General features: G+C 40.0%; 1 protein-coding gene across 1 annotated transcript; it reads right to left on the minus strand.

The window, feature by feature from the left end:
• Positions 1 to 337: 337 nt before the first annotated feature.
• INTS2 (integrator complex subunit 2) lies at positions 338 to 17760 on the minus strand (the record flags this gene model as incomplete). The annotated part of the gene is made up of 23 exons (XM_008939534.1): positions 338 to 626; positions 1473 to 1649; positions 1798 to 1903; positions 3227 to 3334; positions 4319 to 4561; positions 5519 to 5708; positions 7335 to 7460; positions 8009 to 8210; positions 8391 to 8555; positions 8984 to 9088; positions 9917 to 10025; positions 10750 to 10926; positions 11408 to 11542; positions 11967 to 12035; positions 12693 to 12807; positions 12909 to 12980; positions 13515 to 13640; positions 14630 to 14856; positions 15391 to 15564; positions 15650 to 15780; positions 16457 to 16570; positions 16812 to 16914; positions 17622 to 17760. Coding segments are annotated over 23 exons (3283 nt in total), but the record flags the coding sequence as incomplete, so codon positions are not given.
• Positions 17761 to 17941: the final 181 nt, after the last annotated feature.

A 17941-nucleotide genomic window follows, 5' to 3' on the forward strand; every position in this document is an offset into this window, starting at 1 on the left:
ACCAGATTTTCAAGTCTTCCTTGGAGTATTTTATTCCATCTCGCTCTGCAAGGCTCAGGAACAGTAATTCTTTTAACTCAAGCCAAGCATTTCAATCTCAAATTTTTCTCACCCATCATTTTGCTGTTTGCTCAATAAATTAAGCATTCACCTTTCAGTGTGTTATAAAACCCTTCTGGGTGTGCTGCTGCATCACTTCCGAAACCAAGCAAGCCTGAAAATCATGCCTGCTGTCACTGGAAATTATCTACCAACCCCATCAGCCTCCAAAGTTTTCACCAGAAGCAACATCAGCCTCTTTAAAGAATTCCTTTCTTTTCAGCTATAACTGAATCAAATGAATAAACCCACAGACTTCCTGTGCTTCAGTTCCTCAGTCCAATTTCACAGCCTTCTCCAAATTCAGGCACCACAGACCGTGGGACTAGCTAAAGTACAGTTTCATTTGCCTTCTTCCTAAACTCCACTTACACTCATGTTAATTATTTCAATGATGGTATTTTCAACACACTGGCATAACTGAACATCAGGGTCCATGCTCACAACATCCCTGGAGCAACTTTTGCTAGATGAATCTTTACAAAGTCCTGACACTTCATGCGGTTTCTCCTTTAGCTGCTGGAAACCTAGAAAATTAAGCAGAGGAAGCAAAATACATGTATCATGAATTTAAAAAAAACATATTACACCCATCACACAAACATGTACACTATGAAATTGCAAATTTGAGCCATTGCTACTTCATGCACCAGGGTTAACTCCACAGATTATTTCTAGAGACACTACAACATTTCTTTTTCATTTACTTATGTCTGACTCCTTTGGGGTTTTTAATATTCCCTCTTCCTTCTTTCAACATAAATTTCCTAACATAGATAGCATCAGGGAACCTTGTATTACATGAACAGAGCATTTGTCTTTACACAAAAACAGAGACAAAAACATGCTCAAGATCAACTGACACACTTAAGACACTTAATCTGTGTTCACACAATCACTATCTATTTATCCAACTACATTAGGTCATGTCTAAGACTTTGGGCAGCTCATCTGACTTCACACTTCCAACAGATTAGGAAGATTTATATGGCCATCATGCCTCAGCTGAGGTGTTGGAATGTCCTTGTGTTCTCAAAAGCCTTTGCTCACATCTTTCATCTTTGGACTACAATGGCAAATTCCACGTGTGACATATGGACACAGGGCTATATCTTGAAATGGTACAAGCAGGGAAATAAAACTGAAGGAAGGCAGTACAAAGTTTAATAAAAGGGGTACCTTCATACCCTTTAGCCTCCAAATATTCTCTTCCAATCCATTAAATTCACCTATCCCTATTCATTCTATATTTACAAGGCAGCAGGAGTAAATTTCACAGTGCATTCCAACTACACTCACACTTTTGATACACTAACATAATTCCCTCCCCAGGACCACAATGTTAATTTTGAAATACAAGGTACTTCACTTACGTGTAATAATTGGGTCGAAGTCTCTTGTCTGTGTAGCAACATCAGAGGCACAAACTTGTCCTATTTGTATCAGCAGAGACATAATATCCTCATACAAAGGAGGAAAGGCTTGGCAGAATGACACCAAACAAGGCAGGGTCGGCATGAAGAAAACGTAGCGCTTCGACTGGGTCAAAACTATCAGTGGAAAGGAAATGGTTAAGTAAAAAGGAATGATTGTTACTTCTATAACTGTAATTAACACAGTGGCATTCAGACAAACCTGCCTTCAGCCTCCATACATCTATTGCACACTCAGGTGCACAGGAGTGGCTGGAGTGCTCACCTGTGAGGAGGGTTCCCATCACATTGATGGCCAAACGAGCCACGCTGAGAGACTTGGGCAGTGCATACTGGATGCACAGAAATGAGAGTAACTGGATGGCAAAGATCTGTGGAGCAGATGAAAGGCAGAAGAGAAATAAGCAATGAAGTTACAGCTTACTTTGTACTTTGTATCCAAAGCTCTTCATGTAGCATAGGAATTAGCAAATATTCTGTTTCACCAAGGAGGATCTTAAAGCCACAGAAGCCTTAATAACAGTTACTGTGAATTTCTTCTGCTGACCTTAGGAAAAAAGCCCCACATGTTTAATATCAAAGTACCAGTGTTAGTGTTGCAGAATACCTCCTACAGGCACAGTTTGTTCCAACATTAATAATGAGCAACAAAACAACACACAATTTACAATATAACCCTTGGAAAAGCTGTTTTAAGTTCCAATGTGTTCTACTTGTAACTTTGAGTGTCCTCTCATCCACAGTAACTTAGTATTTGAGAAGGGATTAAGTAAGAGCAACTACAAAGTTGGCTTGATCCAGAAAACAGGAATCTTTAGCCAAACAAATTCCAGTTACCTACAACTAGCAAAATACAGAATCTGCCCTCATCACAGTACACAAAATAAGGGTCAACAAATCGCTTTAGAAAGTAATAATAAATTATTATTTGCCACTGTTTTTAATCATCATCATGAAAAAAATTCAAAAATACTGGTGAAACATTTTAAATCTGACTCCCTCCTTGCTAAGCCTTCAGTGAGAAGAAACTAACATTCTTCAAAGGAAAGCCACACATGTCATTCTAGCTGAGTTTGTTCTTGCAGTGAAACCAGCGAAAGAACCAGCAACACAACTGGCAAAGGAGAAAATTAAATTGATTTAGAAATTTACACCTTACACTCTTGTCACAAGTTTGCTTCGAGACACAGTAGTAGTATTCCCTGGAAAAAGACTTAGTAGTCAAATTTTTCAGGAGAACAAATAAAATGTTGATTGTTGTTGACTGCTTCATCTGTTCTACAGACTATCTTTGCAAAAAAATATTTACAAAATTTTGATCTTCACAGAAGTTCCTGTGGCTATAAAGTATCAGATGAAAACTAAGTAGGCAGAACTTTTGCCAACTGATTTATACTCAAGCATGATGTCATTGAAAAGTGCTTTTATTCAAGTTCTTGAAGGTAATATTGAAATTCATGAGTATGTCCTCTACATGTGTACAGAGGTATGTTAGAGGAGTTCTCAGAAGGCCTGCTTGAAGAGGATTTAAAAGCCAAGCCTTTAAGGTGAAAGTGCTACAGATACTACCTCAATATCCCAGGCAAGTTAGAAGAGGATTCTTTTCAGTGCTGCCTGTATTTGCTCCCCTTAACCAATACTTCATCAGGGTTAACTCCTTAAAGTGAGTCTCAAACCAGAGGACTGCACAGTACCTGCTTTTCAAGCTCAGGCTGGGCAATGAGCTCCGGTATGAAATCCAGACAGATGTGCATCGATGGGATCCCCGCCACTGTCAGTGCCAGGAGTTCACAAGGGTAACCCTGTGTGATTAAGAAAACTGATGTGTTGATGTGTCAAAGGCATTTTAAAAGTTCTGCTTCAATTCAGATTTTAAATTAGATCTGCATAATTTTTTTTTTTTTTCCAAAATGAATATACTGTATATACAGGCCCGTATCCCAAGGCAACACGAGGTAGGCTGGGTGACAAACCCAGGGTCTGAATCACCTTTTTATCCTCAACAGTCAATATATTATTCACATAAAAACTCTCCCTCCACTCCTCAATCTAAACCAGGCTGCTGTGACCTTTTCCTTCTGTGTCCTTCCCCTGTGTTCCAAACTTCACCACAGGCCCCAACCTGCTTATTTCACAACTGCTACTTTTTTTAGTCAATCAGTTCCAGGTCAAGGTAAATTAACTCCTTTTAAAGGGATGGCCATCTGGCAATGAGCAATTTAACACACACTAAAACCACATTTATATTGAAAAACTTGCTAATCTTTCCCTTCTTTTGTTTTTTGAAGGGGTACAGCTGCTTTGGCAAGGGCAACATTTCTCCTTCCACTCTAAAGACAAAACCAGCCCTAACAAAAAGGTAAGATGATGTTCACATTTGAAGCCAAATTACAGTTTTGAATAATAGCTATACCAATTTAAAATCATGGCCAGAAAAAAGTAACCTACAAAAGATATGGAACCAGCAATTTTAAGATTATTAGGTCATTCTTCCTCAGCTGAGAATGGACAAACTACTCTGGTATAAAAAAGGGCAGAGACACAAACAAAGCATGTGTTTAATGATGAGGAACAGGTGTAATTTAGGTGTTCCCATCTCAGTAACACAGAGTCCAAGCAGCAAAGTACAGAGAAATGTAGGGACTACGAATCTGGTGAGATGGGAAGCAGAAAAGTGGGTCATTATAACTTCTGAGGAACACAACAGCATTCAACATCTCTGACTTCTTCGTCTGTCTCCTGCTTTACCAGAAAAACTGAAAGAACTAAAATAGTGCAAAGCAGACCTGGAAATGAACTAGTTTGACTATGTTGGGATCAGCTATATACATCTGATGCAGGAGGCAGCAGATCAGACACTGGACCTCTCGAAGATTACACAGCAAGCTATCTTCTTCTTCTAGTTCAGGGCTCTTGGGGCCTGGGCTACCCTGAACACTCTTCAGCAAACTGTCAGTATTACTGCTCTGGGCTTTCTCTTCATCTGTAGGTAAGCAGATCTCCAGGAGAATCTGCACAGCAGCACTGTCCTGTGAAGAAAATAAGCAAGAGAACATGCACTAAAACCCCCAATGAAAAAGCCAGCAAATATAACGTAATGGCAATTTTAAGCTACAGAAGATTGCCATGTGGATAGAATTTCTAGCTATAGATTTTTTTTTTTTTTATACAAAATAAAAAACTACTCAGTTCAAGAATCACAAATCCAACAGCACATTAAGAAAACCCCAATACTTTATCTGAATCAAGACTCAAAAAGAAAGCTTAAATCTGACAGATAATCATTATCACAGATCAAAAGAGCAAATTCAACAGAATCTTGTACTCTTTCAAAATAAATATCCAATGGTCCCTTAAAGCATCCAGATCAGACACCATATGCCTGTGCCCATGTGATTCACAGTATTCAGAGGAGACCACACTACTCATTTCAATATAAAACTTCCCATTAACTCAAAAATCATCTTTTAATAGGGACTATGTATGTGACATTCTTCTAGACCAAGGTAAGAAGTGACTCTGTGAGGATTACTCAAGAATTCCCACCATGTCAAGCCAAGTAAATTAAGCATCCTTCAGCCTCACACTTCACAATGCTGGCTGCTTCTCTGAAATAACATTCAGTCCAAATCATCATGCACAGGTCTGTCACATTCATGCTCTCCTGCTCCAAATCTAAGAACAGAAAGAGCCTCTGGACAATAAAAGCAACAAGGTAAAAGGACTAGTTAGTAAGACTCTTCTGTTCTAACTAACAGAAAAGAACACTCTCAAAACAGTTACCCAAGACAATGCTTCAGACCAGAAAAGAGAAGACTGAAAATATTTAACAGTCTGAAAACAGAGGCAGTTTTCTTTTTCCTGGCAACAGAAGCTGGTAAAAAAAAAAAAGTTAAAAACTCTCCTTTTTTAATTTCCTGTTTCTGTATTTCTGCTTTATTGTTGTCTTTCCTCATATCAGTTAATATCCATTTCTTTCCCATTACCTGAGCAGCAAGCAATGCATTTTTTAATTCTTCCCTTGTAACTTCTGGGGCCTCTGGACCCATTGGATTGTTTTGGGATGGCCTAATATCCTGCTCCGCCGTTTCTTTGAGGTGAGCATTGAGGTAAGCTTTTGAAGCAAGAAGGTATCCATTCAACATGTGCAAAGTTATATCCATCAGGGGAGGGCTCCTGATGATAAAATAAAGGCATTTCACTAGGCAGAACTATAAGATGGTAGCAACAGGAACAAGCTAAAATCACATCACAAAGGCTCATCTGGTTGTAGCCTGGATCATACTAAAGCTGTTTGTCCCTAACACAGAAAAATAGGGAAGGCCACTGTCCCTTCTGCTGCCCTGCCACCCAGTCCTGCTTCTCTCACACACACACGTAGGTGTGCAATCTACAAAACCAAGGAACTGCTGAAGAGACTGGTTTCTGAACAACAAAGGAAACCTGAAAAGGGTTGGCTCTACATGAAGTAAGGCAAGATAATTATCTGAATGTTGGGGAAAAACAAGGCAGCCAAGCTCCGGACTGCTGCCGCAATACTAAAATGGCAGTTTCCAAATCACATTGTGTTGTATATTTCCCTAACAGTTTTAGTAATGTAGAATTTTCAATTTCCATCCAGGGCTGAAGGGATGTACATTTAAGTATTTCACCTATGGGATGGAGATTGAAGATGTCATCAACTGAAACTTGAAGTCTAGCAGAGTTGTAGCAAGTGAAATGAAAATTAGATTCACGGCTCAGCTGCTGAAAGGCAAGGGAGGAGAGATGCACACAAGCAAGAGCATGAAGAACAAACCAAGCTGATTATTAGTGACTTAATATGAAGAAAATAATGAAAAAGGGGAAAAGTAAATCACAAATGACACAAAACATGAGAAAGAAAACAGAAGGAATAAAGGTAGGGGCTAAAATAAAATTATTAACTGTGTCATTTTAGAATAACAGATGCAATTTTCTTCATTACTATGAAAAAAAGTTATTATTTACAAATTCTGACTTATTGTTTGCATTATTCTATATTCTTCATAGAAGCTGGTCCATTATTACTGATTATGGTCATTTTCATTACTGAAATTTTGAACTTATTCTTCTGCTTCAGAGCCATAAAGCAGCATTACACATCCTCACTGACATCTAGAGGAACTAATTTCCAAGTAGGTCCATTACTACTGATTATGGTCATTTTCACTACTGAAATTCTGAACTTATGCTTCAGAGCCATAAAGCAGCATTACACATCCTCACTGACATCTAGAGGAACTAATTTCCAAGTACTACTAAGAGGCTTTCTCTGGAAAATAAGCACATCTACCTTTGTCATATCCTTCAAGCTGGCAGAAACTGTTACCCAAAAGGATGGAATACCCACAGGCAAAAGGGATGGCAAAAGACAGTGTGCAGTGGGAGGATGCTACAGCTACCTCAACCACCACCACCACCATGTGGCAGCAGACATTTTAAGCATGCTGCAATATCTGTTTAGCACAAATTCACACACACAAATCTAAAATGGATGACCTGTGTACAAACCCCAAAGTTTTAAAAATGGAACTGGCTGTAAGGCTGTCCAAGGAGACACTCAGCTGGACCACAAGATGTGCACATTGTTTCAGCACATCAGTCCTCTGAGCAGCAAGCTTAGCACAAAACAGATGGAACTTGTAAGCTCCTGTGATGGGTGTGAAAATATGTTTTGAAGTATTGGAGGCTTTCAGAAGTTTCCTGTGAGACACTTTTGTGTTTAGCATTCATGGTGTATCAATGTAAGAACACAGAAAGCTAAAGGAGGAAGATGCTTACCTGTGAACTCTCTGATCACATCTTAGTACAATCAAAGGATCAATCATCAGATCCTTCTGAGTGTATTTCTGCTGTCGGATCGTTTTCACTGAAGGCTGCAGAGCATTAACAGTCATCACCCACAACCTAAAACGAGAATATTTCAATCATTTTTTTAATTAGATGAGCTGTAGGAGAATAAGGATCACATAATCATCTGGGCACACACTTACCTCAGCCTTTTTCTAGGCCTATCAAGGAGCAAAACCCCACACTATGCATTAGTTAATGCATTAAGACAATACATATGCTAATGACATTCACTGGAATTACAGCAACTAAACTATTTCCTTTGCAATAGAGCATCCACTTCCTCAGAACAGGCACATTCTTACTGGAGTAAGTTTCTGTTTGATGTTGTGTTTTACTTGTCAAAAACAACGTACACCATAAACCCACAGCCCTGTACTTTAAGCAAGTGAGTGACTTCCCCTCCTCTGAGAACAGGAAGTCCCTTCCTTTTAACTGCAAAGGTTAAATATTTTAAAGAAAGCAAAAAGGAATGCAACTCCAACACGTTCTATTTAGCTACAACCTCCAATTTCCCAGACAAAGGTGCTGTATCATTACTTTTGTAACATGAAGTGGCATTCCACCTACCTGCAACAACAAACTAAATGGCATTTTGAACCCACCTTCTTGGCATCACAGTGTTAAGAACCATCCAAAGTTTATTGACAGTCTGAAGAATCCTTCGAGGGACCCCAGTATTCAGCAAGCAGCTCATATTTGATGTCAATACTTCTGCATATGGGATCAATTCAGCAGCAGAGAGAAGTGTTAAATGTTCCAAGATCTGCATCAGCTGGGTGTGATTTCCAGGCAGCAAGGAAAATGCTATGAAATAAAGACAACAGGATCTTGGTAAAACTGGAATTCTGACATTTTTTCTGGAAGAACATTTTTGTTACACAAATACAGAATAATCAAAAGAATTAAATGGCTACCTAATTCCAAATCCACTGTATTCCAGCTGACTTGGAAAGAACACTGCTTACTTCAAATGAGGTTATTTACCTTCTTGGAGCTGTTTGGGAGAGTGGTTCTTGGCAGTGTTTGTAAGAAGCATCCTCCTCAGTAAGGCATCAGTGCCAGTGATCTGCTCCTCACAGATCCAGTCCTCCACAATGCAGAGGTGTGGGTAGTTAGTTGCAAGCAGGCGTAGCAGTGCAGAATGCAAGCCTTCAGGGGAATGAAGACAGTATACAGCTTAGATCTGAGCAGCTACATCTTTCATCTGAATGTATCTGTGCCTATCATTTCAACAACTGACCTTAACTGAATCTCTACTGAGAAGTTCAATGCTTGCATGTTTACAGCCTGATACTATAAATCCAACAGAAAGGAAAAGTTACTTTTGGAAAGGTGGGAGGATCCTACAGTAACTCTTAAAACTCAGTCTGGAATATTTATTAATTTTGAGACAATTCCTGCTCTAAAACCTACCCTAGGTAGGCAAGACCAACTCTGAAAAGGACTGCCTTCCTCAAATGTTCAGCATTACTCTTCAAACATATCTGTGATCTCACTGATTTCCTCTGACAGATTTTAAAAGAAAGAGAAAGGAAGTAACCTCTCAGTACACTTCACAGATTCACACACACAGGTACCTCCCAGCTCCTGCTGCAGTCCTTGTGCCTGCCGGATGAGGTACTTGATTGGAATCTGATCCATTAATGCTGAAGAGTAAGACTTGGGCTTCTTCTGCATGGCAGCTATAAGGGAACAGGATGAGACATCAGACACAACAGTTACAATAGGAAAAATTATCTCCTCAACTGGATCAATACAGAAAATGTAAAGCATCTGTCTCTATATTGTCCAGGTAAAACAGAGAAAATTCCAAATAACGAAACTCATCCTCTTAAAAGTTTTAAATAAAGTGCTTCAGGAAACCATTTCTGTGAACATTTCAACTTAAAAATTTTCCTGGCATTTAGATATGTACTGAGGTGAAAATTATAAATGCAGGAAGAACTGCAATTGATTTTATAGTATTTCAGCCTTTCTTGAATAGCATGAAGAAAAGAATACTGATAAATCCTGGAAGTTTTGCACCCAAAAATGGGCAGGTAAAAACACTCACCAGGTCTAAACATTATGTTTTCATGTGAATTACACTGTCAACAAACTACACAATGTTCTTTTAGAATTAAAGTGTCAGTTTCAAAGGTAAAGAAGGGATCCTTTAGTATTGCCAACTATAAAATTGCCAACCTAAAGAAATGCGTGTCCAAGTTTGATGACACAATAATTAAAGACCTGAAGTTATTAACAAGTGTTTGTTAATTGTTGCTGTATTTGTTAGATGGTCATAAATATTTCTGGTAACTTTTAGGCCAGCCTGGACCCTTTTTAATATGGAAAACAAATTACTCAGCTACAGAGTCTTAGCAGAAACTTTATCTGCTGTGTTTCTACAGCAATGCTGTACTTGACACAAGGATCGAAACTTTTTACACTGTGCTTGAATTTGATTGTAAGAATTCCTCCTTTTGCATCCAATTTTCAGTTCATGTTTTCCCTGATGGATTCACACATACCTAGGATCTTTGTGTTGGCCAGAAGTGCTTCTTCATACGACAGGACGTAGTAGAGGACAAGCAGCTGTGTGGTGATGCTGTATCGCTGAGTAAGACGGGTACTTTCCCCCTGCACACAAACCCACATGCAAAGGTCATGTTGCATTTCTGATTCTTGAGAACAAAAATTTGGATATACTTGCAAGTAGGGAGAAAGATAAGGCAGTAAGGTTTTTATAAAGCTACATGCTTTCATTTCAAGCCATATGAAATCTAAGCTGAAAGTTGCAATTTTTTTCCTCTTTTTTTTTTTCTAATGAGCTTCAATGCATAAGATGCATTTTTGGTATCTTAGGACACTCATCAGGACTAATTCCAGGATTCCAATGCAGTTAATGTTTGCCACTCATTCTACATGTGTCCAAATGACCATTCTTATACTTTATGAAAATGAAAATGCTTCTTTCAAAACCAGCTAAAGTGCTTCCCTCAAATAGCATTTTTAACTAACAGGATCAAGTCAGTAAAAAAAATTACACAAATCCTACATGAACTCCTCCACTTTTCAATCCAGAAAATGCTTTTCTCTGCATGTTTCACAGAGTGAGCTCACAAGTTCCCAAGGAAAAGGGCAAAACAGGGAAAAAGAGAAATCCTCAAAAAAAAGATCAGAGCAGCACTAACAGGATTCACTTCAAAACACATGAACAGTCACTGCAGGAGCAGGCAGTTTACTAAACAGGCATTAAAGAGAAAAACTGAGGCAAACTGCAGAATCTGCTCCAAACACATACACAAAATATGATCTATAACTTCACATTAAAATACATGAAAGAAGCAAAGAAATCCTTTACCCCAGACAGTCCTTGAAAAACATTCAGTATCTCCTGTTCCGTGACCGGCTGGTTTGTGGCCTCTGGGTTGGATTTAGATGCAGGAGTAAGGATGGAGTTGATGTAGACATCAATGAGGGGAAGCAGCTGAGGATGGAGTGGAGTGGTGGTTTCACAGAGCTGATGATAGATCCAGTCCTAGGAAAAAACATATCCAAACTTGTTCAGTTTCAAAGCTGGAGGGCAATTTATTTGGTCTGCAAGTACATCCCCATTTAACTAGTTACAAAAAATTTAAATGAATGAGGCTTCATTGTAAATTGTGACACCAGTTCTGAGTTGAGCCTGGTCATAAACTGTGTATCCTGGACCCTGCTCTGTACAGGGTCCAGGATACACACCAATAAAAGTTACCCTGGCTGGAAGTGCCACCCTGACTATGATTTTAGTAAGCAAGACAGGGCAGAGACATAACCTCCTCACTGTTTCCAGTGTCACTAAGTTGTAGCCTCTGAATTACAGAGCTAAAGCTGGGCTTTAATACACAGATCCTTCTTAAACTACATAACAGGCTACAAGATTCATCGAGAACTCTGTTCCTGTAATTCAACCAAAAAACCAGCCAGTAAAAGCTAGTCAACATACAACATTATAAGCAGAAACAAAATGAGGGTCATACCTTAATGGATACTTTGTGCTTGGTGAATGACCGACTTTTTAAAAGCTGGTAGATGCAGTGGATAGGTAAAAACCCAGTGATGTTGGCACTGAGGCTGCCTGTAACAGGCACGCGAACCGCGTGGGCTGTAACAACCTAAAGGAAAGTTACAATTAACAAAAAAATTACCACAAATATTCAGCTTATCACAATGCATAAGCACAAGGTGATGAAGTCACACAGCTACATTCTTTCTGCCATTTCCTTATCTTTGGTTGTTTGGGAGCTGAAGAACATCTGTATGTGGTTTAATACAACGCTGTAAAACTGCGGCACATCTATTACATTTGTGAACGATCTCCTGCTACTGCAAAATATAATGTCAGAGTGGGCAATTTTTCTCCTTTGTTTCCCCATGATTTAAAAAAGCCAAGTGTTCAAAAAGCATAATCAGATCAGAAAACAAAAAGAGTTAATGCTCTTCAGTACCAGCAGGGCTTGGATTCTTCTTGTACATCAAACTGAAGCAATTACAGAGGAAAGGAGGAAAAGTTATAGAGCAAACCTAGGCTTAAAATACCTGTTCAGTGAAAATCTCCTGTGTGAAGATTGTCTTCATTCTGCTGAGGGAGCTGGGCTTAATAACAATCTGAAACAAAAAACAAAGTACTTGTAATTTTAAGTTCTAGGTTTCTAATAAGTAAGTGCAGCAAATTTATTTTAGAAACTATTAAGTTTTAACCTTTTAAAACTTGTCTTCGCTGGGATACCAGGAAAACATTCACACCTATAATTCAAATGTAAACCAAAAACAATTTCAAATGTCACAAGTTCATCACTCCACTTCTTCCTTATCCTAAAAATCACTTACTTAGCTTTTATATTTGATGAGACATTGTTTCATGATAGTCAATTGAAGGCTAGTCTCCCTTGGTAATTTTCAGAAATGAATTACTACATATAGAGGTATATCTTTAAACTACTTAAAAAGTTTGCAGCTCATTTTGGAAACTACTTCAACCAGTCTTCTAAAAAAGTTTGTTTTTCACAATGATTTCAACAAGCCAGCACTTTTTGGAGACACTTTTCTCATAATGTTCCTCTGTATGGAGGTATGCATAGTTTAATGTTTTCCTAAAGGAACTAATTAGTTATCCATTTTTTAAATTTATTTGCTCTAAGTCTATTAGCAAAACCACATTTCTTTAGATCAAATCTGAAGTAAATATAAGAGCATAAATAACTACAGAGTAGAAAGTTAATTTTAACACAGAACTGTATGTGCTAGGAACAGTTTAGGATTTACCTTCATTCCCAGGGTGGAGCAGACCAAATCAATGATAGCACTGAGCTGATTACTATGGAAATACATGGCTACCAAGAGAAGCATCTCTCCAAAAGAAGCAGACACACCAGAAATGCTAATGGTAACAAAGAGGAAGAGTTAATTTTCTAGCAGGACATTTTCAATCTAACTGTGAGATTACTGGAATCATTACAAATAAAAGAAGCCTGCTCTCACCTTTCAAAATAAGCTTCCTCCTTTATCATCCAGCTAAGCCACATTACCATGAGTTGCTCCTGCTCCGGGGTGCTGCACAAAGAAAATCCATGAGATCCTGTTCCCAGGAACTACCACTAGTTTTACTAACAATTACTAGCAGAAAAACCAGTATTTGAGGAATCTTATGGCTGGAGATAAGCACTGATATTTAGCACAAATTTCAGTCCAACTGTCAGGCAATTTCCCACCCTGACTGCACCCAGCAGAGAGCCACACCTGTGCCACACCTGTACTGCCACTCTTCTGGACAGGGTCTCTAAAGAATTTAGCCAGAAACCTGTTCAGTAGCAAAGTGAACTAGTAAAGCCTACTTTAGCCTTCACAAAGCATTCCAAACTAAGCTAATGCTGATGCTCCCCTCTCTATAATTCACTATAAACAAGAGGGAGAACAGAGCAGAATATCAATTTACTCACCCTAGTATGAGAGAAATCCCTGCAGCCAACACAGGGAGATTTGTATCAAGAATTAAGAGAGAAAAAGTGTGCAGCTCTGGGGAAGTCATTGCCTTAACGGTGATAGAACAGGAACATCTTTACAAAGCTCAACTCTCCCCAGGGGTACCTGACAAGAGTGGAGAAGGCCAGGAGCATACAGAAGGACAGAGACACAAAGCGAACGCCAGCGGGAGTTGCGGGAGGCCGGCTGGTCATCAGCTGCAGCAGCTGCTCAGCCTCTTCATCCGTTGGCCTGAACAGGACAGAGGAAGAACAAACCCCATGCTGTTAATTTAAAAGTGAAGGGATTTCCAACCTCATCACAATGTTTAAACACTGAATTTCCTCTGTTACTTAATCTGTTTATCAAGCTGTCGTCAACAAATGAGAATCAAGATTAACAGCCAATTCTCTTTGAACTTAAAGACATAAAAATCTCTTTTAAGAATAACAACAGTGAGAATCATAGAACAGAACCATAGAAGCATTAAGGTTGGAAAAGACCTCTAACATCAGCAAGTCCAACCATCAACCCAACACCACCATGAGCACTAAACCATGTCCCCAGGTGCCATGTCTACACATTTTTTTTTTAACCCCTCCAGGGATGATGATTCCACCACCTCCCTGGGCAGCCTGGTCTAATGCCTCACCAAAAAACTCCCCTGGAATATAATCTTGCATATTAGTACAAGATACCTAAATGAAAACTAACAGATCATGAAGATAGCACTCTCTAAAATGTAGAAACAGAAGAAAAGAAATTCTAAATTCCTACAGTGCATGTTGATAAGAGTTTTCAGCTGCTTTCTCTGGCACACACTGCTCCAATCATTTAGGCCTAGACTTCTTTTAACCAGTGAGTAGAACTTATTTTGCAGCATTAAAGAGAGCACCACAATTTTCGCATTATTTTAGATTAAAAAAATCACTGAAGCTGATAAATGGATATTTACCATTCACATGAAAAAACTTTTCTGCTGAGAACAGTACCAGAAAGCACTAGTAAGAACCATGCCTGTCTCCCCAGCCCTTAGCATTTGCTCTCTGCACCTTCAAGAAACCTCCATCAGCTGGTATCTCCAGCACTCTGCACGTGAGAAGGGCCTCCCCTGGTACAGAAATTGGTGAGTCTTGCCAAGACTGCTGTAGGCATTGTGAGACAGCTCATGCTAAAAGTGCTCAAAGCTCTGTTTAAACAGACAGCAAATCCACAGCAGCAGGCAGGGAAAGGCTCCTTACTTCAGGCCAGCAATCCCCATCAAGGCGCAATAGAGACGTAACAAGGCACTGGCTTTGACAACGTGCTCCTCCTTCAGCCCTGAGTACACAGACACATTGGGCTCCGTGTCAGCATCTGCTTCCTCCACAATGTGTGTGCTGCGAACCGTGGGAAGGATTCCCATGAGCTCCAGGAGCAGCTGCCTCCTCATTTGCCAAAGCACAGAACTGATATTATCTCTTTTTCTCTGTGCAAGAGGTTAAAAGATGAGAACAATGTTAAATTCATCCCATCAAACAATGTGTTACAGAAGAGCTTCCAGAATGATGAAGTCAGGGAACTGAAAGGGAGGGGAGAAGAGGAATGGATTTTAAACACAATTTTCACTGCAAGGGCAACAGGCAACACATGATATTAAAACAGATTATTACATCAAAAACAAAACCTTTAACTAACTCAACTAATTAAGCATGTCAAGATGCAACTCCCTGTTACGAACACTGAGGATGAAATTCTTTATCAGCTAAACGTTATGAACTTACAATTCCATGGTTTCCACGCCTAAAAATCTCTCAGAGGAACAACCAGATAGCTGCCTTCTAAGACACTATTTATAGAGCTGATGGTCTCCAAAGAAGAGGTTGCCTTTTAAATGTTGCTCCAAGACATGCAACAGGACTTATATGCATCCAGACAAATAGGAGCGCCCAAATCCAAATGAGTTACAGCAAGCTGTGAGAGTATTTTGTTTTAAAAGCAGAGAATTCAAAGGTTTTCATACCTGCTGGCCATTTCGAATGAAAGTTCCAAACCAAGTTCGAACCTTTGCATTTGTTCCAAGTAGCAAGCCGCTCACAAAACACACCAGGTCACTCACTCCATCATCTGAAGATTCATTTTTGGTGTGATCCAAGGTCAAAGCCACACCAAGACCTGGCAGATGACACTCCTCCACCTAGATAAAACACTCCGGTTGGAACACCTTTGCTGTTTCTCCAGCTCCGTGAGGGCTGTAATCCCAGCTCAGGTGCCAGACTCACCACCATGCCCCGCACCCTCAGAGCCTGGGAAGGGTTCATCTTGCAGAGGTGGCGAAGCGCTTCCGTCCTCCGGCGGCCCCCGACGCTCTCCTCGTCCTGCCGCTCACCGTTCTTGATCAGCCCCCTACAGACTGCACGTCCAACAGGAGGTGTGAGTAAACCTAGCCTTCCCAACAGCCAGCCACGTGAACACACACACAGACAAGGCCTTCTGTTCAGGTTGGCTTATTAGCTGGGCTGCACAAACCTTGTCTGGGCAAAAGCTCACGACCTACACTATACAAGCAGAACAAGGAAATGGCCTTTTTCTTAAGAGAAATTACAGGATCATTACAGACTTATGCATCATCCAATTATTACTCGTCCTCTATCTAATGCACCCATACATCTGGCAGCCCTGGAGACTGAAATCTCATTGTGAGGTAAGGGATGCTGAAAAGGCACCAACAGAAGGAAGTTTTCACCTCAGAATACGTCTCATCCCAAGGGACAAGAACAGCAAGGCTGGGCCAGATTCACAGTGCCAGTCATCCACTGCCCGAGCCAGCCTTTAACAGGGACCTACAGATGAAAGGCTGCAGTGTGCACACAAGTCTACACACAGGCTGCACAAAAGGGCAGTCACCACGATGAGAATGGGAGCCCACCAGCACCCCTAGGTATAAAGGCATTCAAGTCACATCTCATAAACCAAACGTCCTCCTGTTCAAATATTTATGTGTCATTTAGTCCAGAATTAACTCCTTGCTAGAAATCATTTCAAAACTTTAGAAGTAGTAAGCTGGACAAGAAGAAACTATAACTCACCCTCATTAAAGCTATCAGGAACATTGGCCACCAGAAGGCAGAGGAACCAGGCTCCATTTTTAACGTGCAGCAGAGCTTCAGCCACATCAACTATTGGCAACAGGGATGGCAGCTCTGGATAAAGAGAGGGGTTTAAAAGTCGTGGTGTTTCACTGCGAAACAAGTAAAACATTGATTTTAATATGCATTTAAATAACACGCTCAAAACAATGGATGGAAAACTGGTCTGTGATCTGTCTGTCTTTCAAAGACCTAGACAGCCTTGAATAATCTTAAATCAGTCACAACAGATCCAGAAGTGATTTTTTTACATTTATAAGAAGTTAGAAAACACTATAAATACAGAATATCACACCTGCTTGCAGAATGCAGAGAACATCTGCTGCCTCTTCCAGATACACAGGACTCTCGAAGAGCTCAGAAGATTTGAGAAAAAACTCACCATTTGATTCTGACACCTACAAGACATTATTCACCATCACCAAGGAGGTTTTATGAAGCAATTTGTCTAATCAGTCTTTTAAGGCTTTAAATTCAGGAGCCTGAACACAGCAAAAACTGTCAAAAATATACCGCTATAAACACAGAACAAGGAATAAAAGCATTTAGAATAAGAAATATTTGCTAGTGGAAATAATTCAATATAGTTGATCTCATTCTTTCCAGAAGAAAGACAAATAGCTCACAGATGACTCCAAAACCTGGTAAGTTTACATAAGAAAAATAAACTGCTGGGGGAGACAAGGAGGAGTAAGAGAAATACCATACTACAACAGGAGTAAAAAATTAGATGAAGAGAAGTCATAATTTCATTTTCAAATACAAATTCTGCACTGATGCATCACAAAATCACATTATGCTTGAGTACAGAATATTACAGACTATACTGAGTCTCTGTCATGTTAGCAAAGATAATCCTCATTTGCTCTGAGGGAGAACAACTTCCTCTAGGAAGCTGGGTTCATATGGTTGTGAATAAACAATCACAAGCCACTGCTCAATCTGACTGAGATGAAGTCTCAGAGGGAAAAGCAGCAGCAGGTGAGAACTGGAGGAGAGCACTTGCACACCCCAGCAGCGCCAGCACCAGGGAGGATAGCACCCTTCCCAGAGTGCACCTTCACTGACATAACATGCAGGAGCGTCCAGATATGGAAGGATTTACCTTATTCATAATTGCCAGCAATTCACTAAGTACGAGGCGAAGGCGACGAGGTGAATCGCTGTGTTCGAACTCCAGAGTCAGCCCATGCTGCAGCTGTGACACCAGGATGCTCTCCCCGCTCCCTCCTCCCAGCTTGTGCCTAGCGGACAATTAAAACCGACAACTATTAAACGCTTCCGCAAACACAGAAATTTTATCAGTTGAAAGAAGACAGCAATTCTGCAGGGATTTCTTCTATCGTGCCAAGGACTAGAAACGACCGTTGGATCTGCTGTACATCAGGAATTGCAATTCAGAAGATTATCGGCATCTCCCGGGGC

This window comes from Merops nubicus, unplaced genomic scaffold (assembly GCF_000691845.1).
Source record: "Merops nubicus isolate BGI_N331 unplaced genomic scaffold, ASM69184v1 scaffold6364, whole genome shotgun sequence".
NCBI lineage: Eukaryota > Metazoa > Chordata > Aves > Coraciiformes > Meropidae > Merops > Merops nubicus.